At 38.7% G+C, this 26,714-nt stretch overlaps 1 protein-coding gene across 2 annotated transcripts; it reads left to right on the top strand.

Moving 5' to 3' along the window:
* Positions 1–1,031: 1,031 nt before the first annotated feature.
* mlip (muscular LMNA-interacting protein) lies at positions 1,032–26,463 on the top strand. 2 transcript variants are annotated; one of them, XM_034151851.1, is made up of 12 exons: positions 1,032–1,205; positions 6,938–7,054; positions 13,272–13,400; positions 13,859–15,442; positions 16,147–16,218; positions 16,932–17,027; positions 17,106–17,189; positions 17,291–17,332; positions 17,876–17,923; positions 18,081–18,143; positions 18,263–18,388; positions 25,918–26,463. In XM_034151851.1, exons 1-12 carry the CDS (start codon positions 1,176–1,178, stop codon positions 26,110–26,112), a joined length of 2,586 nt encoding a protein of 861 aa, XP_034007742.1. In that variant the 5' UTR covers positions 1,032–1,175; the 3' UTR covers positions 26,113–26,463. The 2 variants fall into 2 exon arrangements, with proteins under 2 accessions (XP_034007742.1, XP_034007743.1); XM_034151852.1 differs by lacking the exon at positions 6,938–7,054 and having other exon boundaries at positions 1,047–1,205.
* The last annotated feature ends 251 nt before the right edge of the window (positions 26,464–26,714 follow it).

Genomic DNA, 26,714 nt, shown 5'->3' with positions numbered 1-26,714 from the left:
TTCAACAGATACTGAATAATAATTAGAGGAAACCGGATTATATGAAAACCATGTATAGTTAGAGGATGTCATTTAGGTAAGCTGCTATCAAAATGCTTAAAATGTCCTGCTCAAAAACTTTAAAAAATGTTATATTTCAGGGACCAGTCAGATAATTTTTATCCCGAGGAACAGGCGTATGCTTTTTTCTTATTGTGATTTTCTCTCTGTGCGGCTGCCACAGTGAGACAGGGGGGGCGGCAGAGTGGAAATAGACAAGAACAGCTGTGACAGGAATGAAGAATGTAGTGTACTTAAAGGATTAGTACAAGGTCTGCTTTCACTCACTGATAAGGGAACAGAAAAGTCGATGCCACCTCGAACAAGCAAGTGAATACATTTGTTTCAAGCCCCCCCCCCGATAAGTCATTACTGAAAACATGCTGAGATATATTTGTCACGTCAGTCTGATGACTTAATGGACACCTTGTTCTGAGTATTAGAAAACATTATGTCTCTCAGACATGCAAGTTCAGAGATAATTTCGTTTTCTATTTATTGTCAGTTGATCAGCTTCACCACACAATGCATGGCTTTCACAGCAAACCTGTACTAAAAACATGTCATAAATGTTTCATAACAACATTTTAATGAAAAAAGTAATTGAAATATTTGTTCTCCTCAGCACTCATTCTCTCAGCAGCGTTTTCCATTGGGCAATCGATACCATCATCTCTTCTTGTCTTATTTATGATATGAGCTCAGTCAGCCAAGATATTGGTCTATACAGCATGGTGTCAGTCATATGGTGCGTTATAAAATGTATGACAGCCCCATGCTGAAAAGGAATACACAACCCTTAGACATATTAAGTTGATTTTAGTCAAATAAGACTTAAAACTATCCAGAGATATGTTGTGTTTTGGAGTTCCGAGCATGAACATTGTTACTGGTGCCCAGCAGGCTGACTGCTGTCTGCAAGCTATTTGTAGCTATTATGTGTCTATAAAAGGAAATCTGCAGGGTGATACACAACCCAACAGTGATACACTTTGAACTTTGCAAGAGGGGCTGAAAGGTGTGCAGCTTGCTTTACCCGTATCTGCTTTGATACATTTTTAAACTTTGAGCACTTTTTTTCCCGGATCCTGGAAATAAGCAATACACTTCTGGATGGACATGCATTTAAATCAGAAATGGACGGGTTGAAGAATAGTCTGGGGAAGGTAAGAGGTGTCTGGAAAATATGTGTTTCTATTGAAAATAATAAATAAATAAATGATAAAAAGCCTCTTTCTGGGGATTTTCTGTAAAGCTGAAGTAATATCTCTGACCTGACTTTACTTTCCACTGGCCTTTTCAGTTATAATGGTTATAGCTTTCAATGAAGATTTGAACTTCAAAGCAAGATTCTACAGTAAAAAATAGACCATAAATAAATGAGATTTCAATCTATCTGCACTATTAACCCTCCCATTTAGCCGTCTACCACCCTGCAACCTTCTGGGCTTTCACACATAAACACATAGACACCGTTTATACTCAGCCGACGGCTACTTGATACTTATCCTGTTATTTCCTGTCACACAATGAGGAAAAACAGTTACCAAATTGCTATCGGGAAAACTAAAAGTTACGATAATTAATGTAAACAAAAATGTTCACAGTTTATATATCTAATTTAAGTACATGTTTCACTTTTATGACATCTCTCTAACTTCTTATCACTGCACCACAAGGTCATAAAGATATCTTTATGATGTATTATACAGCTTTTCATCATAGAAAATGCTTTAAAATATGTGAGTAATTTAATCATACTGTCATATTGTATTTGCTGCTGTTGAAAAAACAGGAATTGATTGCAAAAACATGCCTTGTTTGTTGTTGTATGAGACTTGGAATCATATTTGTTTTTGATGTAAGAGAGTTAGCCCTATGTGCTCAGTGGCATCTGACAGCGGGCTATATTTGCTTCCCATCCCATATCTTCTCTGCAGGGAGGGGTAGTGTGTTTGTCTGTAATTAAACTCTTTACTTACTGACACACCCAACTGTTTATGCTTCACTGCGGCACAACGTGAGCTACTCAGATATGCATTTTAACATCCGTGGAGCCCAGCGGCTTCAGATTTACTGCAGCGTATGTGCACTTATTCTTTAGAAAAAAGAATAGCTAAGAACTGAGCATCATCAAGGGCAAACGTTTTGTGTGCCACTTCTAGTGGAACTTATATTATGTAAAGCAGCTTCTACAGAAGTCTTGCATTCATCAAGTAGTTTGTTTTCTTTATTTGTCACTTTATGACTGCTCACTGTTTATGAGTGTCCCTTTTAAAGGTCTCCACATAGGGTGGTCTCCTTCAGAAAATGATTTAGTGCTGCTTGTATTCGGTCCCAGGTCAGACATGCCACAACAAATAACCGAGTGATAGCACGCTCGCAGGGAAGCGACATGTAGCACAGTGAGTCAGTGGTGTCTGGAAATGTGATCTTTGAGGACGGTATGACCTACAGTAGGAGAAACTCAACGCAATTAAACATTCAAGAGGGCTCCGATGGGCAAGTAGGAAATGCTTGCTTTGACCTTTCACAGTATAAACTTACTCTGCTTTGACTACAGAAGACAACAAGGAGGTTGAGTCAAAGCAGAAATACATAAACAAGTTTACAAGATGGCGCACGATTATTTTAAGTGAGGCATTTTTTCTGTTCCTATATTTATAGCTCATTAAAGATACGTTGGTGTCCCTGAGATAAATATCTTCACCCTTCATAGTCAGAAACTAGGACATGGTTCACATAGGACATGGGTGATATATGATTAGTGGTAGAAGAAGATATAGATTTAGTTTCACATGTCAAACTAAAAGATATAAGACAACCAAACGAGAACAGACAGCAAACACAAAAAGCTAACTCTAAATTAACAACATGTTATGAATATGGATGAGTAAATGTATAAGCACTACTCCTTTACAAAAATATTGTATAAATAAACCTATTGTTTAACATAAATACCTACCTCAGTTTGTACCTCAGTTTTCACCGTACATCCCAATGAAATCCATCAAAGTAAACGAAAAATGAAAGAAAATGAGACAACAATGTCAAAATTCTCCATTACAAGTCAAAGAATCAGCTAAATTATTAATTAATATTATATAATACTGTAGTAATCAAATATGGTGTAAATTCTAATATTTAACATACTGTTGAGTATTTAAATATCATATTTGATCAAATATCATATCAATCTGTAAAGTAAAACAGTAGATAGATGTGAAATATGTAGTGGATTTAAAAGTACAATATTCTGTTTAAATGTCGTGTTTGTGTAAAATTGTAATGTGAATGTGCATAACATCCTGTCAGTGTAAAAGAGAATGTATCTTGTGTTTGTATTTCCATATGTATGACCTCCTCCCTTACTGTATGCGCCATTATGTACGTCAGTCAAGCATCTTGGGCTTTACCCTGAAAAGAACATGATGTGCTTGATGTATAGAAACAAACAAAAGCATGAGGCTTTTTTCTCTTCTCTGTGATGTGCATCATGGCTGGGCTTTTTTCTTTAGTGCCTTTATGGCCTTGATCCAGGCCCGGTTCCAGAACAAAATGACTCAGGGTGCATCTGAGATTAGAGAGGATGCAGTGGTAAAGTGCTATTTTTATAAGTGGGGAGTGGACCTAACACCCTCTAGGGGGGTCCTCACCTCCTCTAGGGGGGTCTGGGGACATGCTCCCCCGGGAAGATATTTTTTTAAATATTGAAGTTAAAAGCATCAATCTGGTGCACTTTGAGAGCAAAATGAAGAGATCTATGGATACATCTCTCAACACCCATATGAAACAGAACTGTAAACAGATTTACTTTTTCTTTATGGATATTTTACAAATCACTCCCCTTTTAAGACCGAAATGTCTACAGGCATAGCAGAAGATGGCATCTTTTTTACAGGAATATTCCAGCCAATCTCTGTTTTGAAACGATGAGCTGCAAAATGAGTGCCTTACAGGCGAGTTGGGTACTTTTTAAAATATACCTGGGCAGGCTCTGTTTTGCCGAGGTCCTCTGGCACTTGCGGGCCGCCGAGGGGTGGCGGTGTTTGGGGCAACAAAGAAGGCTGCGGCTGCTCCGCCTCCGTGGGCGAGGCGGGCAAAGCCGGCGAGTCGGGCGGGAGGACGTTAGTGTCCACGACAGTGGCCGCGGGTAACGTAATGTCCCCATGATCTGAACTGTTATTACCTGCAGTAGATGCAGTGTCTATTATTATTATTGTTATTATATATGTAATATCTTTCACTTTTAATATTTATTTATTTTTTCACTTTTTTCTTTTTCACTTTTTTTTTCACTTTAAATTTTTCAAATGAGGGTGCATAACGACTCAACTGAGGGTGCAATGCACCCTTATGCACCCCCGTAGAACCGGGCCTGCCTTGATGGTTTTTTACATGTGTGACGTGTGTGAAGTTATAACCAGCTAGGAGTGGATAAAACCAGTAATCAAGCGAAGTGCAGCAGGATTGATGCTCCACCTGTTGAAAAGACATAATGTTACAACAAACCTGAAGGCTGGTTAAACTAATATGAAAAAGATGACGTTTTCCGACCTCAACTACTTCATTTTTTGAAAGCAGTCCTTTGTGTTATTTTTTTAACTTTGAGTGAAGTCGTTCTATAGGACCAGCTTGTGATTTGCAATTAAACGTATCTTGCATAAGGCATATTAAACAACTGTTCTTGAAACTAAAATAGTTCCAGTCGGAGCCGAAGCATGCCATTGAAACAATAGGTTTCATTTTCCGTTTAAAAAATCAAGCTCTGAGAAGCCCTGCTCTGCAGACACCACATCTTGTTTTGCAACTGATTTTTTATATTCTTGCCATATTTAACTTGCCACATAATGTGATATCAGAGCGAGGTTGTTGGTTGAAATGCAGTAAAAATGTGAGATGGAAGGTGAAAAATAAAGTTATATGCTGATTCTTTGCCTGTGTCTACATCAAACTGCAGGGGCTGTGTGATCTATTTTTAATAGAGTCTGAAGTATGCGCTACAATAACCTCTGCTGATTAGCATGGGAAATATCAGTGCCCTTCCCCTTCAGCTTACATTTTATAGATGACCTGTCACTGTGGAGAGAAGAAGCTGATTAGTGAGCAGCAGAAGTTTTGTGAGTGGGCTTTGATTGCGGCAGGGAGTATTCTAGAAATGTATGGAAAATACAGACCATGAATCGCTGTTGATCCCAACAACAAATCAAAACATCTACATCGCTTAAAGGGTAGGGTAGGTAAGTTTGAGAAACCGGCTCGAGATATACTTTTTGTTATATTCCATGGAATGCTCTTAACATCCCGATAGCAATGAATATCTTAAGTGCTTTGACAAAAAATCCATAAAAAAATGTCATCTGTGGAAGCCGTAGTACTGTAAAAAGCACGACCAATCATTTTAGCCGGCCCGGCTAAAATGACTGGATGGCCTACCTGCCTGTCAGCCTTCCATCTGTGCACAAACTTATCTCGTGCCCTCATTGGTCATGTGCGCGTTCGTGTGTGTTGGAGGAGGGGCTCTATAAGGAAGTGGCAGATTTTCTCCGGTTGTGTATTTTCAAATTCTAGCGATCTCGAGCTGGTTTCTCAAACTTACCTACCCTACCTTTAACACTCTTCAAAATATGTTGAGATGCAATCTTTTTTCAGAAAATGTAAGCCAAGAAATGGGAAATATAGTGATGTTAACCCTAAATGCAATTATTTTGTGCAGCTCTAATTCCTTTAAAATTATAAGCACAGAGATAAGGTGTGTGTCTCTCGTATATTGACACAATTCAGAGCACCACCTCTTTATACATTTGAGCAGGGGCATCCCTGACACATCACTGCTGACAGTGTGAATGCTGCTGTGAGTAGTCTAGGCAAAAAGCTGCATGTATAGGTAACCTCTGGAGACATTTCAGAGATTTCACAGTATGGACCTGTTGCTTAACCCAGGGTGTCAACACCAAAGTGGTTTTACTTAAGCCCATTTTCCACTTTTCCCAGGACACGACAGCTCTGTTTGGCAAAAATAAAGTACAGATCTCAGATAACTGCTGTTTGGATAAATAAAAACCAAAAACGTCTTGCCATCATGTGAAAAAAGCATACGGCACATACCGACAGAGCTTTCACAGTTCAACCCAAGCCATTCATGAAGCAACATGCCACACTATAAATGCTAAGGTTGGGATTCTACACTTATTGCATCAGCCAGTGGCAAAATGCTTCCAAATTGTGCACCAACATCAACATAGACCACTTTGGGGGTCAAAGGTCAACGTCACCGCTTATCTCAGAAAATATGTTTCTGCCCAAACCTCAAAATGTCATGAGAAAATCGAGACAATTTCACAAATATTTCCAAAAGGTAAAATACTGAAGTGATGGATGTTAAGTGTAACTTCACTGGTTTGTCGAGGCAAAGAATTGTGAAGCAGAAATTCTCGTTCTTCATTATGTAGTGAAACAACAGCTTGACAAAACACATTTAAGTGACCATTGTAAATGTGTCACAAAAGAAGCATTTTTGTTACATGTTGCAGAGGAAAATGTGAGCTGATTTAATTGTAACTCATTACTGCTGTATGAGTTTGGGTTTGCCGGGGCTTTCAGCTGCGGGGTGCTAAATGGCCTGATAATTGTGTGTGATGATGGCTAATTAGTGGCGGGTTACAGAGCCTGTGAAGCAGAGAGAAATAAGATATTCTCAATCTCAGTGTTATTTAACTGTTAGAAAAAACATTAGGAGTGACAGAAACATAGATTTGATGTGGATCTCTACATGATCCCTACCATTTTTTATAGAAAAAAAGTTTCATTTTGCTTGGCTCATCAATCAACAAGTTTGTGTGCTTTTCTAAATAATTAGCATGTGGACAATCTGTTTCTCTCCTCTCTGTTTTTACAGATTTCAATAGGAGTGCCTTCTATATTCACCTTTGTGCCAGTGGTGCAGCAATTACCAATTAAAAGCATTGTTTCTGAGGAGGACAGACCTGGAGCTCTGACAGGAAAAACAAACAAGGTAAAGCAACAGCAGCAGCAAACCACTCAGAATAGTAAATAGTGATATCATCTCCAACTGGGTTTGATTTTCTGTAACACACTCACAGCATGGATTACAATGTGTTTATCAGAATTCACTTGCTGACTGAATTCAATGTTAATTAAACTAATTGACTTTTATCGTGTTGTCATCTGTTGCTTGTAGTATCACTTTAATGAACTCTCTGTTTTTGCCCTGGAGACCAACATGCTCATGATTCTATTTGAGAACAATTCCCCAGCATTACAATTGAACTCACTTAGACTTCCTGACACATTTTAGAGTCTGTAGTATTGGGTTGCAAAATTTAAAAGATAGCGAGTTTGAATGCTCTGAGGCTGTTTAAGTTGGAACATTTGAAATGCCTTTCTGTTCCAAACTTTCCTTCTATTTTTAAAAATGACATTTATCATTTTAATCTAAAATAAGCCTTCACTATTAATACTTTCAAACGCAAAGTACTCTCACTTTTAAAATGATTTATTCAAACACTTTTATCAGACTCATTGGGACATGTCTTACAGGTCTTGTATACATAATCATGTGTCCCCTCTGTGGAAAGAGATTCTGAAAGTTTCAGGAAAATATATTCTCTCTCTTTTTTTCCTGATCCATTTATATATACACCTGTCTGAAAAGGAGCTGATCAGATTTTGGCCACTTTATGATGTCATAACGATTTTTTGGCTTGTGTAACCATTAGCTAATACACAACCAAGGTGGTGAAACAGCTCTCGATATGTGTGTCTGCATCTCCAAGGAGAAATTTGAAAAATATATTCACAAGCTGTATTAGTTTTCCTATTGGAAAATGTAGACCTGTAAACATTAACATTATTTTAAGTCATGCTTGGAGATGTCGAAATATAAAAAATCATTTGTTATATATTTCCACTTTTCTAGGTTTTCACAGTAAATGTCATTGATTGATATGATTTGAAATGCCTCATGCACACAGCACACATTAATACCTCACATTTCTAGATGTGTGAATCAATATCAAACACATTCTGAACAACCTCAGGGACCAAATCAGATGTTGTGGATTCACTTTTTCATGCATGTCATTTATTTTCTGTCATTGATGCCAGAAGCAGTTGTGGTGTCAATAAGATGTCTCAGTTTGTATACAACATATACACTTCAAAATAAATGAATACATATACCATTAAAAGGCAAATGCCAACATATTATATTTTTCTTTTGACAGAGGCTTTTATGATTCTTTCCTTTTTTCCTGAGCGTAACTTTGTGTAATTGAATGCACCCAGACTAAAAAATGTTCAAGAGAAAGTAAATGAAATCATCGGGGCACCCCAGTGTGGATTGCTGAAAGGGTTAATGTGCTTTTGGATATTTATCCAGCACAACAGCTCTGAGTCCCGACTGCTGTTGGACTGCTTCTACTGCCAGGAGTCTCACTTCAAAGGTCTTCTCACCGAGGGGGGGTACACGATTACTTTCTCAACTTCCCCCACTGCTTTTACCTAAAGGAGTGGCTGCCCTTCATGCTATGAACAGACAACATATGAATACTCTGAAAGGCTGAATAACACCGTGTTTTAGCAAACATGGGGAAGTATTGCTCTTCATGAATGTACAGTATTAGGTTGTGTCGCTGTACATAGCTGCTTATTTATTTCTTCCATGTCTTCATTTGAACTCCATTTACACTTAATTAGTTTGTTTTTCTGTTGCTCTCTTTGTCCATCTTTCTCTCGTATTGTTGTACTTTACAATAGATCAGAGACAGACATCTCCAAAGATACATTTTGGTTTTGGTGACCCACATTGCTGCCTTAACAAGCCGTGTGGGGGGAGACTGGAGCACTTAGATCAGGGGTGTTTGAACATGAGGGCCAGATTTGATAATGTGAATATGCCTGGGGGCCAATAGTCCCTTCTGACATTTTTTTGACATAAAAGTAACATACAAATACACTGTTTTATAATAACTTTCACAATTACTTAGTAGACTTTGTAATGACAGTGATGTTTAGACACCGGACTAACATACAGGCAAGATTTTTATTTATTTTAATTGTAAATAATAAAATCAAGCACTTGCTCTCCCTATATTCAATTACTTATTTTTTGTATTTTGTTATGTCCTCTCCTTCATCATTTTGATGTGTAGTAAGTAGGCTACTTTACTCAAGTATTATACTTAAGTAAACATTTGAGGTACTTTCACTTTACCCGAGTATTTGACTACTTTACACTTCTGCTCTAATACATTTTGAAAACAACTTTTGTACTTTTTACTCCACTATATTTATTTTACAGATGTATTTACTAGTTATTTATCAATTCATTTTGACGCACAGTACAAAAAACTTTTAAAATATGATTAATTGGTAAGGATTAAACCATCCAAGATTGTATTCAAGTAACTAAAACCATTAGTGGACATAAATTGGCAACATTTTTGCTACAAAGCTTTTTCTTCAAAGATATTTCACAGTTTCAGCTTCTTGAATGTGAAGATTTGGAATGGTAGTTTTTTCTGCAATGAGGACTTTTACCCCTAATGCTTTTTCAATCAGGAGAGACGGTTTTGATGTAGGAATACATATTTATTGCCAGGAATACACAAATGAATGTAATGGAGTTTTGGCGATTAGGCCCCGTTGAGCAGGAGTATCATTCGGGAGGGGAGAACCGATCCGATTCACCGTTGAGTCACCTGAAATGACAACTGTCAGAGGAGCAGATTTAAAAGGTTTAGCGGAGCGCTATGATAGGCTTGTGAGAATAGAGCGAAGTGATTGGTTAAGCTGGGGAGTGACGCCCCCGATCACTTATTGAGAGGAGAGAGAGTAACATGGAAATAGTAAATGAATGAGTAAGTCTTCCTGGTTGAACTTGCACTGAGCTTCATAAGTACATTTTTCTAATCATACCTAAATACTTTTGCTTAAGTACCATTCTTGATGCAGTACTTTTGCTGGAAATTGAGTATTTGTACAGTGTGATATCAGTACTTTTACTCAAGTAAAGAATCGGAATACTATTACCACTGCCTGTAACTATATTAAGGTATATAGCTCATAGTAAGAATTATAAAAACAGATTTCATTTTGACAGTTTGGGCACATATGGTAATTTGAAAATACACAAGTACAGCACAAATAAGTTATGGTTGCAAAGCCTGTTACAAGAAGTAATGAGTTCAGTTTGCTCACTGTCTAGTCCTGAAAAAATATATAAACAATAAAAACAGGGTTAGTGAATTTCTCAATCTCTTAAATCTAGTGTTATTTAAGGAGATGCATTATTGAGGAACATGTGACCCAGGTGTTTCATTCATTACACAACTACACTTTAGTTCTGTTTTATTATGGTCTTTGGTCTTGGAATGACCTTCAATCAAGCCTCAAACTGATGGCACTTGTCCCAATAGCCTGTTTTAAATTGAAGTTGTCTGAGGTCCTCACCACCAGCTGCTCTTGCAGTAATCTTCTTACTGTCCCAAATGTGCACAATGTAGTGACTGCTTTTCATCTTTTTGTTTACTTAGTTGTGTTGTCTGTATTTTATATGTCTGTGTGATGTGTAATAATGTGTAACGTTGCTGCCTTCTTGGCCAGGTCAGCATTGTAAAGGAGATTTTATCTCAATGCTTTTATCTGGTTAAATAAAGGTTAAATAAAAAAATAAAATAAAAGAGCAGAGTCGTGGCACAAGATCAGTATTTTTGGCACACCTGCTTTTTATATTGCTGCGTTACATTCGCTTAAACGCATGACAGATTCTTGATACTCCCTGCTGAGAGACAGCTTCCACATTTAGTTGCCAGAGGGCTGAATGTAAAGGAGTACTTGAGACAGTCGGCAGCTCATTAATCCACCGCTGTGATTCACAGCATGCACTTCTCATTAGGTCTGTTCAAAAGAAACGTAAGGCATATGTGCCCCTCTTTAGATTTAAATTAGAGTTTAAGCTCGGTCATTATCAGTTTACATTCTATGTGGGCACCATTGATTTGAAGTATGAGGTATGTCACTATAGGTTCGCTTCCCTGCCTAATTATCCCTTCTTTCTTCAAATAAGAAGGTTTTTTCTCTATTCCTTCTCATCCCATTGTGCATCACAGATCTTCAAACAGTCTAAATGAGTTGAAGAGGTAGCAAATACTTATTATATATACAAATACTAACAGCAATTCTTGTTATATACATTTAAATTGTATTGTGTTTTGGCAATCTATAATGATAGCCTACTGAGTTATTACGGTATCATTATGTTTGTGCAATACTAAGACGTCAATGTGTTTATGCATGAAAAACGTACAGTGACTCACTGTAGCATTTCAATCACTTGCACTGCCATTTATGTTAATATAGCCCCAGAAATAAGTGTCAGGCAGCCTTTCATTTGACTGACTACTGCCTATCTGCAGTATGGGAACAGAACTGCACCGAGAGAACTGTTGGATTCATTTCCAGGGATGTTGAAGGGAATTTGAAGGGATGTCATTATCATGTGGTGTCATATATATTTAAAGCTCATAATTACCATAAATGTGGGAGTTCATGTCAATAATGACCTTTTTTTAGCTCCACTGAAATATCCCACATATTATCCTACATTATTATTTTCATTATAGTTCATACGCATATAATCAACCACAACTATTTGAATTATATCCCATCGTTTGTAATGGCCTGAAATTAAGTTGAGGGAAAATGATATGAACACTATTATAGATCTGCAGGGGATTGTAAATGAAGTTTGTTCTCACGTAAAAATTGTTCACGAAGTGGAGTTACAATAAATGATGGTAATCTTGCTAAATCCTTTTAGTCCCATCATTCTCTGTTATATAATGTATTTTACAAGACCACCTAGAGGTGGCATTGAATTAACTTAGCATATGGACCAAGTGTCAGTCAAACACCAGATATTAGCTATACTTAGAAGCAGAAAAAGCCTGGTTCTAAGTTTCAGGATTGATTTTCCAAATGAGATATTGAGATATATATTAAATGGTTATCTTTAGAGAGGCTGGTAGGTTGATATACCTTTATCTTTGGACTTTTTCCCTGTTTTCAGGCATTTCTTTATGTGAAGTTAAGATAGCTGCTACTCGATGTAGTTCGACAATCCCTGCAAACATGAGAGTGGTTTCCATCTTTCCATCTAACTCTTTGCAAGAAGAAAATTATTTCCAAACAATGTCTAGCTCATTCTTTAGATTTTATAGCCATACAGTTTTAAATGTTTTTGGTTACAAAAATTACCTGAACACAAAAAAAGATACAGTGGATTTAAGGATTTATTTTCCCCCTTTTTCAAAGTATACTGACATTATTTTTCCATGTAACTTTTCATCAAAGGTGGAAACGACCTATTACTTATTTTCACCCCTGAAACATATGACTGACCAATCATAATGTAGCTATTATTTCTGCCCGTTCTGTGTAATTTGAGCTAGTTGTGGTAAGCTTTTCTGCCTTGGCCATGTGTTATATTGATACCTGTTGCACAGAGACTTAGGTAGTTTAGGTTTTTTAAACCTTATGTTTTTACAATATAACCCCCGACAAATTAAACTGTAAATATAGCTTTCAAATGCATACAATTCAATGTGCTATTATTCCCTTCTTGGTTTAAAACGGCACGTGACAGGCTAGATACAAAAGCTTCACAGGCCTATAGCAACAATAACCAAAGAGGGAGCTTAGGGTAAATTCAATGACCTATTAGCTTGTACAACAGGCTTTCTTCTACTAACATTAAGCAACACATGACAAATAATAAAAGAAGTGCCCTGCCTAGTCAAGGTTTTTATTTTATTTTATTTATTCCACACACATACTCTGGACTCTATAATCTTTAAACACCATTTAATAGCACCTCTTATCTTTCAGAAAGTAATGCTTTGCAGCTTTAACCCCTTGGTTTTGGGTATTTAACTGAATTAGAATTCACAGGAAGTAAAGTACCAAGAAGAGCTGGCGTTAAATGATTGGCAGGATTCTCCTCAGTTGCTCTGTTCTGCATTTAAGGCTTGTACTCAACCCCCGTCAGCAGGGCATGTACACGCAGTATGTGTGAACTATATGTGTGGGGCATGTGATGAAACCAAGCACACCCCCTGAGCTCGGAGAGGCTCGCTCAAGTTCACCTCGGGTTTTCTCAGGTTTCACTCGCTCAGTTCCTCCTTCAAATTTGCCTTATTTTCTCCTGTCAGAACTGTACTGTGTCCCATGAGAAGACAACTGGGGAGACCATGTCGCAGAGGCACATTTTCAAAGTCTTTATCAAAGACTCCACGGAGGGAGGAGCAGGAAACACAATCCAGCCAGGGACAAAACTACGAGTAAGTACAACACAAGCACTATCAATGTCTAGCTGAAACTATGACAGAAAGCTTTGTTATTGACATATTCAAATGTACATATGCATTTGTGTGTAATACTATATATATATATCTGCATGTCTATGTATATCTGTGTAACTATGCAGGGCAATTATACACACAAGTTTGGCATACATAAGGCATTTTAAGAAGGGACAAATAAATGGTTGTGACAGTCCAACGTATAGACATGTATTTCCTTTGAAATATGACAGTTTAATTAGAATAATAGGTTGAAATGGAAATACTAAGTTTCTACTCTATAATGGGTTTATTGTGTTTGTTTCAGATACTGAATTAATGAAAGTGTTTCTCTTCTCTGCACCAACGTTGGTCGCGCTGATTTTTCAAATTTCAAAGGAAGCACTGAAAAAAAACACATCACTTATCATTTATTAAATACTGTTTTGTTCTTTCAGCCTGCACTGGGTCACATGAGCACCTCCCAAACCGAAGCCTCTGCTTCAGTCAGTGTTCCCTCTGAAAATACCACCAACCCTGTCGCTGCCTCTATGGAAACAGCTGTTGATCAACACAGGGACATTTCCCAGCGGCAGTATGGCAGTACCTCTGGACTTGCTGAGGTTAGCTCGGGTTTCTTTGCAAATATAGCGTCTGTGTCAGAAGACAGAATGAGCCCAACCAACTCGGCAGACCTGTTCCCCACCCTGGCTTCATCCAGAGAGTCCATCCTCTCCGAGGGCTCGGACAGAGAGAAGAGCTGGTCGGCCATGGAGCTTTCCTCTCTCACCTCTCCGTTCTCTCTCAGCCGCACTGTATCTCCCTGCTCATCTGTCCGCTCGGGCACTTTCACACCTAGTGTCATTCAGATAAAGAGACACTTTCTTGCTCCTGGCTCTAGTCTGATCCACACCCCTTGTTTTTCATCCTGCGAGAGCCTCTCCTCCTCCGTGGGTCCCCAGTCCCCTCCTCCTCCTCCCCGGCACCGGCCTCCTCTCACCCGACTCTCCCTCCTCACTGCCATCCTGAGAAAAGGCCGTCTTCCTATCCTGTCCCCTGCTCTGCAGAGGCCTTACACCCCCTGCTGGCCTATTAACCCCGTGACCCTGTCTTTCTGTAACGCATGCTCAGCGGCCTCCAGGGTGGCCTCCATTCCCCTTGAGTTTTCATCTCGGTTCTCTTCATCAGCGTCTATAGATAGTCAGAGCCACGTTCACAGGGAGCCTAATAGATGCGCCACGGCTCCACCACCTGTGAAGTTGAATGAGCCCAGCGGAACATGCCTTCATACTAAGGCGGAAACACGCTCTGAGAAAATGTGTACTAGTAGTGCGCCTATATGGCAGCAGGCTATTTCACCCCCGGGAGTGAAGAGCGCGCTGCCTCGAGCTCCTCCATTATTTTGCTCAAATTTCAAATCTGTTCCTCCCTTAAAGCATGAAGACATAAACCAAAAGCTGCAACACACGCACAGGTCTATTTCCAAGTCGCCTGAGATGAAACCCATCAACACCCAAATGTACCTCAAGGGCCCTTCAGACCAGAACCTGAAAACACGAATCTCCCCTTCCCCTATAGTTATTAATGAGCTAGAGACCTATGCACCCCAGCAATGGAATCCTCCACCAAATTCATCTCCCTCAAAGCTTCACTCGCTCTCTCGACAACTGAGATCCCCTCCTCTCCTTCAGCCTTCACAATCACGATCACACAGTGTGGAAATGTTCTGTGACAGAGCATCACCACCTGCACAAAACACCACAGATTGGTGTGAGCCAGGAAGAACCTGCCGTGATTCTAAAAGTGCCACAACTTCTTCAATTAGTTTTCACAGAGCTCACTGTCTGTCTCCTTCCCGCTACGCACCCATGGCTTTTCCTGGATATCTGTCACCCACAAGCACCCCCACGCCTACGCCCTCCCCTGCTCCACCAATCAGAGACTTCACCCCGTCACCTTCTCTCTCCATGCGCTCCACGCCCTCCCCGAGGCCAGGGAGTGCAATATCTGACTGCAGTGACAGGGAGGGTAAAAAAAGAAAGGTAGTCACTCTGCTTGCCACATGCATGTCTAAACTGATAATATTATTAAATATGTGACATAGTGTTCTCACAGGCTATGTTGTTAAAAACAGATTTCACTCACTCGATATCTGGATATCAAGTGCGGTTCTCTCTGTGTGGAGCTGTTTTTAGATTGCTGTTCATGTTGTTATAGATCTTTGCTTCGCAGAGATTTCCATCTGTTTGCTGGATTGCAATGATTGACATATCTGAAATGACATATGTTGAACCCGTCATCTGAAAATCGATACAGAAGCTTTTTCTAGGTCAGCCATACATGCTTGAAGTTAAGTGACACAAGTAGTGCAAACACTGAGTATTAATCAGGAATCCAACTTCGTCTGGAAATATAAGTCAATGTGGGGACACAGTCAACAAGTTTGGTTGCCTGTCAGTGCGGAAAAGTTGGTTTGAACTGAACTTTAGAGACAATTACAGTCCGTCCATGAGTCAGCTGAGCAGAGGGAAGACAGACAACACTGTGCAGCATTATGCTCGTCCCGTTGGGTGTCTGGAGCCTGGCTCACTGTTTATGCATGATTAGGGGCCTGTGGCAGTGTGAGATAAAGCATGTCTGAATAAATGTTACTTGATGAATTTCAACAAAGTCTATGTGTAGTATAATGCAGAAATGTCAATCAATTTGTATTCACTGTCTACCCTTCTCTCTCTAATAATTCCAGACACACAGAATTAAGTTAAGCTACAAATCGCTCGCTGCAATTCCCTCAAACACCCTTCTGTTGGATCAACAGGTGAGTTCACTAACCTGACTCTAATCCCAGTAACCACTAAGCTTATTGGAAGCAAATGCACCAGCACTTAAAATGGTTTGGCTTATTGAAGGGTAATGTATTTGCTACTGTTGCTATTCTGAATTTGTATCCTCGGTTGACTGCACTTATTGTACTTTGGATAAAAGCTAAATTAAAATGTAAATGTCATTTGAATAATCTAGTTATCGTGTTGAGATCCTGTCGTATGAAGCCCTACTGTATGATGCAGGTACTTACAGTAAATGTTGCTGTGTGGCATAATTGAGGAATTTGAGATGGGAATCAAATCAGTCAAAAGGTATAATGATTGATAAAATTATAAGAAGGTTCTTTTTTGTAAAATAAAAACAAAATACAAATAAAAGTAAATAAAGAAAAAGATGAATGGCACGTTTCCAATAATCAGAAACAGGCAATTACATTTGTATTTGACAGAAATATAAATAATGCAGCGTATAGGTTAAGCAATTTGATGATTTTTAAACCTTAATAAAACTCCATTCAGACGTAAAAAGATGTCATTAACGCTGCAGTACGGTACATTCAGAGCAGCAGAGGAGGCAGGGCTCAGAAAGAATACAGAGTGGACGGATCTCAATTGTCTGGAGGGGATATCAGTGTTGTCTAACCCTCCTGTATAATCCTGGCCTTGGCAGCGAGCTCAATCTGTCCACTCTGCTTTACATTCACAGGCAATAGACGAGCAGGTGGAGAGAGAAGAGAGTCCGTGTGACAGACTGAATGTGGGAGATATCATTGACAGAGGTGTTGCAGATACCCACGCTGAGGTACAAGTGCACACATCAGTTCTGGTTTTCACTGCACGCGTCATACAACAGTCCAATAACATCAATTATTTTCTGCAGATGTGCTCACCCGCTGAGCTCCGGCAGCAGTCCGAGGAACTCTATGCCGTTATTGATGAGATATTGGCGGACTCCATTCCAGCAGTGAGATCAATTCATTATATGATATGAAATTAAACATGTACAAATGTTGATTTTTTATATATTAAAAGTCATTTAATGGGTTTGTTTTTTCATAATTTAAGAGCAAAACATCCCGGTCATCGACTAATAACGTGGGTCTGCAGGTAAAGAGTGTTTCTTTAAAGCATGTAACACAAACTCACAGCTGTTGTTTTCCTGTCTACATTTTTTATAAGAATAGTTTTTAGAGAGAATTGATTATTCGCTCATGTCTTGCTGTGTACAATTCATTCAACTATTCAAGCTGTTATATTGCTTCATTTCATGCTAATTTATACGTTTGATGCTTTAGAAAAGTATTAACACAGTTGTAACACTCCCCAACAGCATGCAGAAAGTTATTAAACAGCTCAAATACAATTATAACTAATATTCAAAGAAATGAATAAAAACAAGAACTTCAGCAACCTTGGGGCCATGGGAACATTCTCTTCTTTTTATACCGAAATACAAAGCTGAGATAAAAGTGGATTCTGTTCTGTTCTAATCTTCACAAGAAATAAAAAAACCTGTTCATTATTCCTCAAAGAAGAAAGCTCTTCCAAGTTTACTGGCAAAAACAAACAAAAAAGGAGAAATACTCCCACTATAACAGGCTTTGCAACTCCCTTGTTTTCTTTTCTCACATATTTATTTTTTACTTTTAGCAGAACAACTCATCATTTACAAAAACCCTGGGACGTGAAACCAAATATGTGAGTAAGAATCAGCTAGTTTAAATTCACAAAACTGAGATGCTGCCTGATAATGTTACACCTTTACTTGGCTTTACATAAAACCTTCAGTATACTCAGTACTTACGTTTTGTGAAATAAATTATGTTAATGTGTTTCTTCTAAATGTTTTATTCAGGCGTCTGTTTGCAGCTTGCACCCATCAACTGGTGTGAATAGAAAGCTGATGAATCCTAAAAAGGTACTTATTCACTTAATGATCAAGTTTAACATCCTGCTGCAATGGCTTTAACATCAATGCTGTTAGTTTCTTGGAAAGCAGGATTAAATCGTCTTTGCTTTTGGAATCCTTCCTTCCAGACGAAGCCCGGGGTTATTCGCCCGATGACGGCCATCCCAAGACTGACAGTCGATGATGAAGAACATTTTCATCCAAACCCTTTCAGTCCATTTGCCGTCAAGCAGACCTCCTCTGCCAACAAAAAGGTAGGCTGGAGGTATTTGCTCATTGTGTAATGAATAGGTTTTCAAATATTAGTTTTAATTTAGTTTAAGTAAGCAGACCAGAGATATCTGTCTGGTTTCCATCGCTCACACCCCTCATGGGCTGAAGATGTGGCTCTTAAAAGAGAAGTGTTTCGCACATTTCCTGACAGTTAAGACTGAAGTCCAACTTTGACATGTTTTGACACTTAAAAAAAGTTTAAAATGACTGAAGAAACTTCTCAAACTATACTCCAACTCACTGCTGTCCACCCATATCAAAATCATGTCTAGAATATATAACGTATATTTGGTCAAATATTAATACCCAAACAGCTTCCATCTGCAGAAGAAGGCCTGGTTCTTTCTGCCTGTGGTGAAATCCCTTTTTCTTGTGACTCTCTGTCAAAAGTCACATTAAAACAGTAATCTGTTGCCTCCTAATTTAGCGATCAGTTTTAAAGGGAACATGAAACTACATTAGAGATTACATTGAGTTTGAGCAACCAATACAATATTGTATATTTAACTTACTCTATAAAACCTTATTCATAAACCTTTTTTACCTGCTGTCTACTTTCGGAAATGGGTAAACATCTGACTCATGCAACAGCAAAACGAGAGTTTATGTGAATAAGTCAATTAATTGTTATTCTTTTTGGTACAATTTCTCCTTTTTTTAAACAATATTCATGTTACTGTTAAGCTTTCATTCTCTCATCTCTTATCTGTGAAGCCTCTCACTATTGTTTAAGCTTTTTTGAAATAATAATGAGGTTAATTCCAATTTCAAAGCATCTTTTAAATTATTCTGATGGTATGCAGATTCAATTTGAGTCAGAAGATGAAAATGCGACAATCCTGCACACAGGGGCTTTAACACCTAGTGTATAGCCTGTGTAATATAATAGCATCATTAATTACGTGCCAGTGCTCCTCAGTGTAAACCAAGTATATTTGTCAGTGCCACATGTTGGGATTACTCCAAAAATCTATCAAATATAACAAATAAGTCCTAAATAAATGATTTATGTGATGTAGGGAAAATGTGAACTGCCTCCATCCATCTATGTACCTGAAGTCAGGACAAAATCAATACGAACTTAAAGCGCCCTTTTATTTTGCAGGTGACAGACTGCTGTTTTTTACTCTCACTAAAATAAATGGCATACCTTCTACCAGCTATCAAGTGCAGCTGTGTAGGCCCTGTTGTCTTTCCTTACATAATCTGTCAGCCAGCCCTGTCAAATCTGAGAGGACGATCCCTTTTGCCTGCGTGTTTTCAAACCTCTTCTTGCCAAACCACTTTAACTGAAGAAAGTGATTTCTGCTCAGCTTTACATCTTGTTGGAAAACCTTGAAGCATCATGCAGAGTTTTGTATTTGTTTTATATAGAGGAAAGTATGGTTTATATAACTTTCAATACAAAAAACCCCACTAGAACAACATAAAAATAATTCAAGTCTTCAAGTGAAGTACTCTTCAATCAGACACGACTCAGTATTAAGTCTGATTTTCCGGTTGATGAAGGTAAACAGGTTTAAAGAGCTCCTTGGAGGATAGACAAACATGCGTCTATTTATCATACATTACATTTTTATTTTATTATAAACAGCAATGTGTGATGGCAAAGTATGCACACTCAACCCGATTCCCTGCTTTTTGCTAGGTAAATACTAACTAGGTGGTGCAATGCAACAATCAGAGCATTCATGACAGCTTGCTGCAGCCTTTTGTGCAAGGTTAAGTATCTTGCATAGTACTGAGTGCATGCAAATTACAGTCTCAACCTTGTTCATTTGCTGAATGGATGACATTAAAGATCGAGGTCAACACGATATTATAAACATATGAAGAACTGATCATACTGTGAATTCGTTAACCTTAACCTGTGAGTAAGTGCACGCTTTCAACAATGTTCCACACTAAAGAGGTTTTTAACACGTCAACGCTCCTGACGTGCAAAAAAGCAAAAAAGCCTGTTTTTGACGCTGAAAGGCAGCAATTTACCTCCAGAAAGACACATAAAATAGCACCATTTCCGACACACAGACTATTGGTAGCTTATTTCAAAGGCTTTGTTGAATACTTAGCTTTGTAAACGGTATGTTGTGATAGAAAGCAAAATAATAATATGCGGATGTCAGGAAACATGAGCAGGAGCATTGATATTCATTGTGTTGTGCAATCTGCTTCTTACCTTGGCACAGCCGACTGTGCATGTTTATTCTGCTGTTGTCACCTCAGATCTTTATTCATTAAACTCAACACTTTGCCGTGAGATAATCATAATGTATATGAATGGTGGATAAATATATTTCCACCCATGCAAATTAAATTAAAGCTGAAGTGTAATTAACATGCTGTTTTGAAGTTCTTGTGCAATTCCAACCAACACTTCTGCTTGAACTGTGCAGAGCAAACATTAAAATCCCAAATCTCTGCACTAGTTTCACATTCTGGGAAATACACTTACAACATTCTTGCCAAGTGTAGATGAAAGATTGATAGGGGAATCAATCTCATGTTTGTTCATTGAATCTGGAGCTGGAGCCAGCAGCTGGTTAGCTTAGCTCATTGTAAAGAATGGCCAAGATCTGTCTGCGTGGAACAAAAGCCGCCTCACAGCACCCTAATGCCTTGTTCAGACTATACGATTGCAGCCAAGATGCATATATGCAACCCAGTCTCACGGCATTTTGTGTTATAGTCACGAAATGTGATCTATTGATTCGTGTTCACCAACACGATTTTCCCATTTTTTTCGTGTCACGATTTTAAAAGCAATGTATTTCTATTGGTAGTATGTTTCGTGCCTGCACCAAATAATAACAAATTAGAAGGAAAAAAAGATTTAAAAAATACAGATTTCAGTATTCTGAGGCCCATTTATTTTCCTCACGGACGGCAAAAGAAGTACGACATTATACAATTTAAAATAAAAACAATAATCATGGCTTGATATTGAGTAAGAAAATGTTTTTATGAACCACACAGCTTCCGGTCTTCCAAGACACGACCGGACAAAAAGACGTGTTGCAGGCACGAAACACACTACCAATAGAAATACATTGCTTTTAAAATCGTTCTGTGTGACACAAAAAAAATGGGAAAATCGTGTTGGTGAACACGAATCAATAGATTCAATTTATTTCGTGACTATAACACGAAATGCCGTGAGACTGGTTGCAATATAGGGTGATGGCCTGGATCGGGGAAGTATGGGCTTCAGACGTGACAATTGATCTTGTGTTCTGTCATAGTAGACAACACCCTATGCTGCATCTGGTACACCACAGTAATATTGATTTCTTTGGACTACACAAGGTGTTCTCTCACGTCCTTGACTATGACAAAAGATGCTCTCTAACTTAAGATGGCACATCACAGGCAGCACAATCGTATGAAATGGTATACACAGTTCACAAAGATATTGAGCGTTAAACATTTTTTTTAGCTAGTCTGACTAATGCCAACATTACATTTGTGTACTGTGTTCAAAGATCTGTTGCTTGTGATATTAAGGGTTGGATATTAACTTTGGTGACCATGTCGCTAATGAATAGTCGCATAAAAGTGCAGGGCAGTGTCAAAACCCACCTGACCTAGTCATGTCAAAAATGTATGACTGTAACAGACATCAGAGTTGTGTAGCCTGAACATAAAGCTTCCCAATTAACACACTTAATCTTGTTAAATTGCTACAATGAAATGCCAGTGGAGAATCCTGAAAGTGACAGTCTAAAAATAGTACAGCACATAATTGCCCATCTGGACATTTTTCAGAGTTTGCAAATACAGGGGATTACCAAAATAGTTTTCTGTTGACTGTTGGGTTTAAGCTAAGACTGGTGCCTGGGTAAAAGCTTGCAGGAGGCAGGACATAAAGCGGATTACAGCGCAATTTGGTGATAAACAACCAAATCTCTGGTCGTTCTTTGAATTTGGCTTACAATCTCGACATCTGCTATTACAAATTCAAATCCAGGAAAGGTTGTTATTTCTCCATTTAGGCTTGTTTTTATTTTTTTCCGTTTTGATGTGAATTACAATTCTTGTTGATCTTTGGATGTTTGTTTCTTTAGATTTTGTGCAAGCCATGATACAAACCTCAACAACACTGAGAATGCCCCAGAGAAGAGAGGCTCTATTCATTCATGTCAACAAAGTTTGAGGCTTAGTTGTGTTGAGGTACTGGAGAAAGTCTATATGTAACTATTGTCCAGACCTTAAAGAAAAGAAAAAAAGGCCATCGATATATGATATATCTTGTACGACTTGATGCTGTATTTTAAAGAATTTGTGTGGCTACTGTATGCACCTACCTTATTTCCCAATGTCCAGATAAAGCCCAGTATAGTTAGCATAAGATTTCAGGGTCACTCATTTATATAAGTCACAAATAAGGGTGATTTTAGAGCCGGAGCCACATAATATCAAAGGGCCGACTAAAGGAGAAAAAGGGAATATAATAATTCCTTCTATATTCCCGTGCAGTGTGTCTCTTGAGAATGTGTTAGGGATAAAGAACTACAGCCACAGGGAGTTTTAATATTACAAGAGAGCTGTCAAAGGCAGGGAAAGAAAGCAGATAGGATGCTCAAAGGTCAGTTAATTACTTTGTCAGAGACGGAGGAAACAAAAGCTCCTTCTAGAGTGATAATTCAAACTTTAATTAGGAAAGAAATAGGCTACTTGAAAGGAACTCGACAGCTTACTTTGCATTTCAATTCTTTCTTTTGTCTTTTTACAGCAGCACTTGATTTGCACAGGTCACCGGTCTTTGGCCAGGGTTCATTTGACGGAGAAAGTAAGAAGACCCATAAGTCAATGTGTTCAGTGGTTTGATACAGGAAATGTAGTGAGTGTAATGGTATTTTCAACCTCAATATTCTCAAATGCGTCAACTTCTTCCTGCCAGATATTTTGTTCATCTTCATTAAACATACAGTTGCTGCTTTTTGCTTTGTTTTGTGTCTACATTTTCTACTAACTAATTTGACTTTTAGTGAATGTTGTATTTAGGATGGCAGTTTCATTTTAAGGATATACAGTAGATGACATTTTAGAAGGTACCCTGTGAGGGTTTTGACCACTAGCGGCACTTCTGAACAATGTGAGTGAGCCCCCGTTTTGTTTGATCTCATATACAAACGCAGGCAGGAGGATAGCGCGATAAAACCTCCTGCCAATGGTTTCAGACCATTCTACTAATCAACAGGGGCCAAAAAAGAAGACTGTTAGCAAGCAAACATGAATGTGAACCACAAACGCTTTACAAAATAACAGCTTTGCAATTAGTTTATGAGGAAATTATACTCATTTTGGTTTTTGGTGAGAACACTGAATACATTTTCATTGAGTTAACATCACAGAGTATGAGCACAGATGTGTCAAATGTGTTGGCTCCACCAGCCTTGGCAGAGTAAAAGTGAACTGTTGCAAAACATTACCAACCAAAAGAGGAGAAACACTGTGTTTGATAAAGGTCATTGCATTCAACACAAGTATCTCGAACCTTTATGCTGCCTGTTCCTCTGAGCGCTTAGATACTCTGTAAAATACCAACCGGTTGCATCCAATGCAATTATAATAAACATTATAGTATCAATTAAATAATTGAGTAAATGAATTGTCTTTTTGGCTCTTATCTTGTTCATAAGAAAGAGTTTCACCGATATGCTAGAAGAGTGTTACGCAGGATACAAAAAGAAAGAGCTTAATGTTTATCTCTTTTGCAACAACACAACAATATTGACAGTATTTCCAAGGCAATCTCAGGGTTTATTCATGTTTGTGTATTGTAGTGTGACAAAAGGACTATTTGGATACATCCAAATAACAAATGGCGCGTTTCCACTACACGGCCTCGCTCGGCCCCGCTCGGTATGGCTGGGCCTCGTTAGGACTGGCTCACTTTATGGCGCATTTCCATTACAGTTTAGGAACTGGGGTAGTATCTATAGTAACGCAGTGTAGGCGGAGCCGTGACGTGATCTTCAGAGATCCCCAGAAAAACAACACAGCCGTTAGCTGTTAGCACTCAGAGCTCACAGCTCCTCATATATGTTCAGAAACTAGACAAAAGTTAAACAAGTACAAACCACAGACTGCCTGTGTCATGGTGAATACAGTCGCTGCTTTATTTATGTTTGTATAGGCCGTTGTTGTGAGTGTGGACGGTCGAAGCATATACTGCGTTAGCTTAGCCAATCTCCATTTAGAAAACAAGCATTTTAAAAGGTTTTTCCCCTGCCGTCTGTCTGCAGACTTGACAAAGCATTAATTCATGGTTTTTACTAACCGGTATAAGTATGTTGTTACTTCGGCATCATTTTGAAACGTGTATTACAATTAAATCACGGTCAAATATGTCCATCTTGTTGTAGTTGTAGCCCCCTGGCCAGCGATGCTCTCTCTAGTTTAGCATACTCAGCCCGACTCAGCCTCGTTGTCTCTGGCCCTAGACCCGCAATTTTATGAGGCCAGGAAAACTGTGAATTAGGACCCGCCGGCCGGTACTAGGCCAAGTGGAAACGCAACCAAAGACGGGCCGCTGACGTCACAGCCCTCTTAAACCGTGCTCCGCGCTGTAGTGGAAACGCGCCAAAAGACTACATCACGCCTGAGGTCAAACATTGCATCAGACGGAAAAAAAAATACTTCCAGAACACAGATGTTATGAACCTGAGAGCAGTTCAAAGAGAACTAAAGGGAACACTGAGAACCGGAGAAACAAATACAGGGTTTTTGTAGATGGGGGTTCTCTTCCTTCATTCTGAAAAACATCCTGTCGACCCAAGCATAATTAAAAAAGCACAATCAATGCTGTGAAGGCCAGTTGGCAAGTTGCGACACATGCACGCAAACACACACACACAAGACACACACATACGTACTACTTACATTCATACACTTTTTTATTAACTTCTATGCTTTGTGAAAAATATTCTGCTAGTACTTCCCGAGGAAGAACATTTCCTTTTGTAAGACAGTGTGACGATCCCTGCGGTGTTCCTTTATCGCTGTGAGATGACACATAATACATTCCAACGCCAGCCTCATGAATATGACATGAAACTGAGTTGCATGGAACTTTTTGGTCTGCAGACATTGGTATTACGGAGATGGATGTATGAGTATGTGGAACATTTAAGAACAGAGTCCTCATCCGCAACCAATTAGCGACTATGGCAGACGACACGTCTTTTTCGAAGCATCAAAATGATGGTGAAAAGCCCAAAAGGCCTACTAAAATAATAGAAATTAAGCAAAAACATAAAGCAGGTGATTCAAGCCACCATGCAATCCAGAAAGATAATTGTCAATTATAATCGAATAACAATGAATATTTATTACAGTGCAAACCACAAGCTGCTGCAGGGATCACTAATCTCAGTCACTCTGGGATGAAATAACTGAAGTAAACAGATGGAAACTGTTTGGAAATTGCTGCTGTTGTCCTTTTTTCCTCTGCTCTCTCTTACTATACATGCTAGACCTATAACCATCATTTCTCTTTCTATTTCAGATGGGAAGAATGAATCTTGCAGATGCAGGAACAGATTTTTACTCAAGATCAAAAGGCCAAAAGAGAGGTCCATTCTCGGTCTGTGAGCTGCAGATTAAAGAGCCTGAAGACCAGATGAGTCCACTTGTTAAAGCTGCCTCAACGTCTTTCAGTCCAAGAGAAGGGCGTACGGAAGCTCACGAGACTCATATTTGAACCATTATCACTAAAGCACCAAAAGTTGAACAAGCCTTAAACTAAGCTACGCACGTCATGTTTCCAAATATACAGTTAACATAGATAAATTATGGCAGATTTACAACTCAAAATGTGTTTTGTACTTCGTAAAACTATGGCCTAGTGTCAGACAGAAGTAGACTCCACTTCTATATGCAAAATGGATTACTGTTCTGCTTTCTGTTCTTAAAGGTCACCTATTATTTAAAATCCACTTTTTCATGCGTCTCCTCTGTGTAAAGAGATTCTGAAAGTGTCAGGAAAAAAGATTCGCTCACTTTTTGTCCTGATCTATTTATATAAAAACCTGTCTGAAAATGAGCTGATCAGATTTTGGCCACTTTATGATGTCATAATGTTTTTTTGGCTTGTGTAACCATTAGCCAATCACCAACCAAGGTAACCCCCCTGCCCCTCCCACCTTATCACCTGTATCTCCTCCTAGAGCACCATTGTGTTCTTTTTAACCAAATATCTCTCAGAGGGGCGTGGGGAGTGGCTCCTTGCTTTCATCTTAAGTAACAGACACAGAATCAGCACTTTTGAAACAGGGCTGAAACAGAGGGGATTATGGGATGCTA

This window comes from Trematomus bernacchii, unplaced genomic scaffold (assembly GCF_902827165.1).
Source record: "Trematomus bernacchii unplaced genomic scaffold, fTreBer1.1, whole genome shotgun sequence".
Classification (NCBI taxonomy): domain Eukaryota; kingdom Metazoa; phylum Chordata; class Actinopteri; order Perciformes; family Nototheniidae; genus Trematomus; species Trematomus bernacchii.
This window is presented reverse-complemented; position numbering and strand designations above follow the sequence as displayed.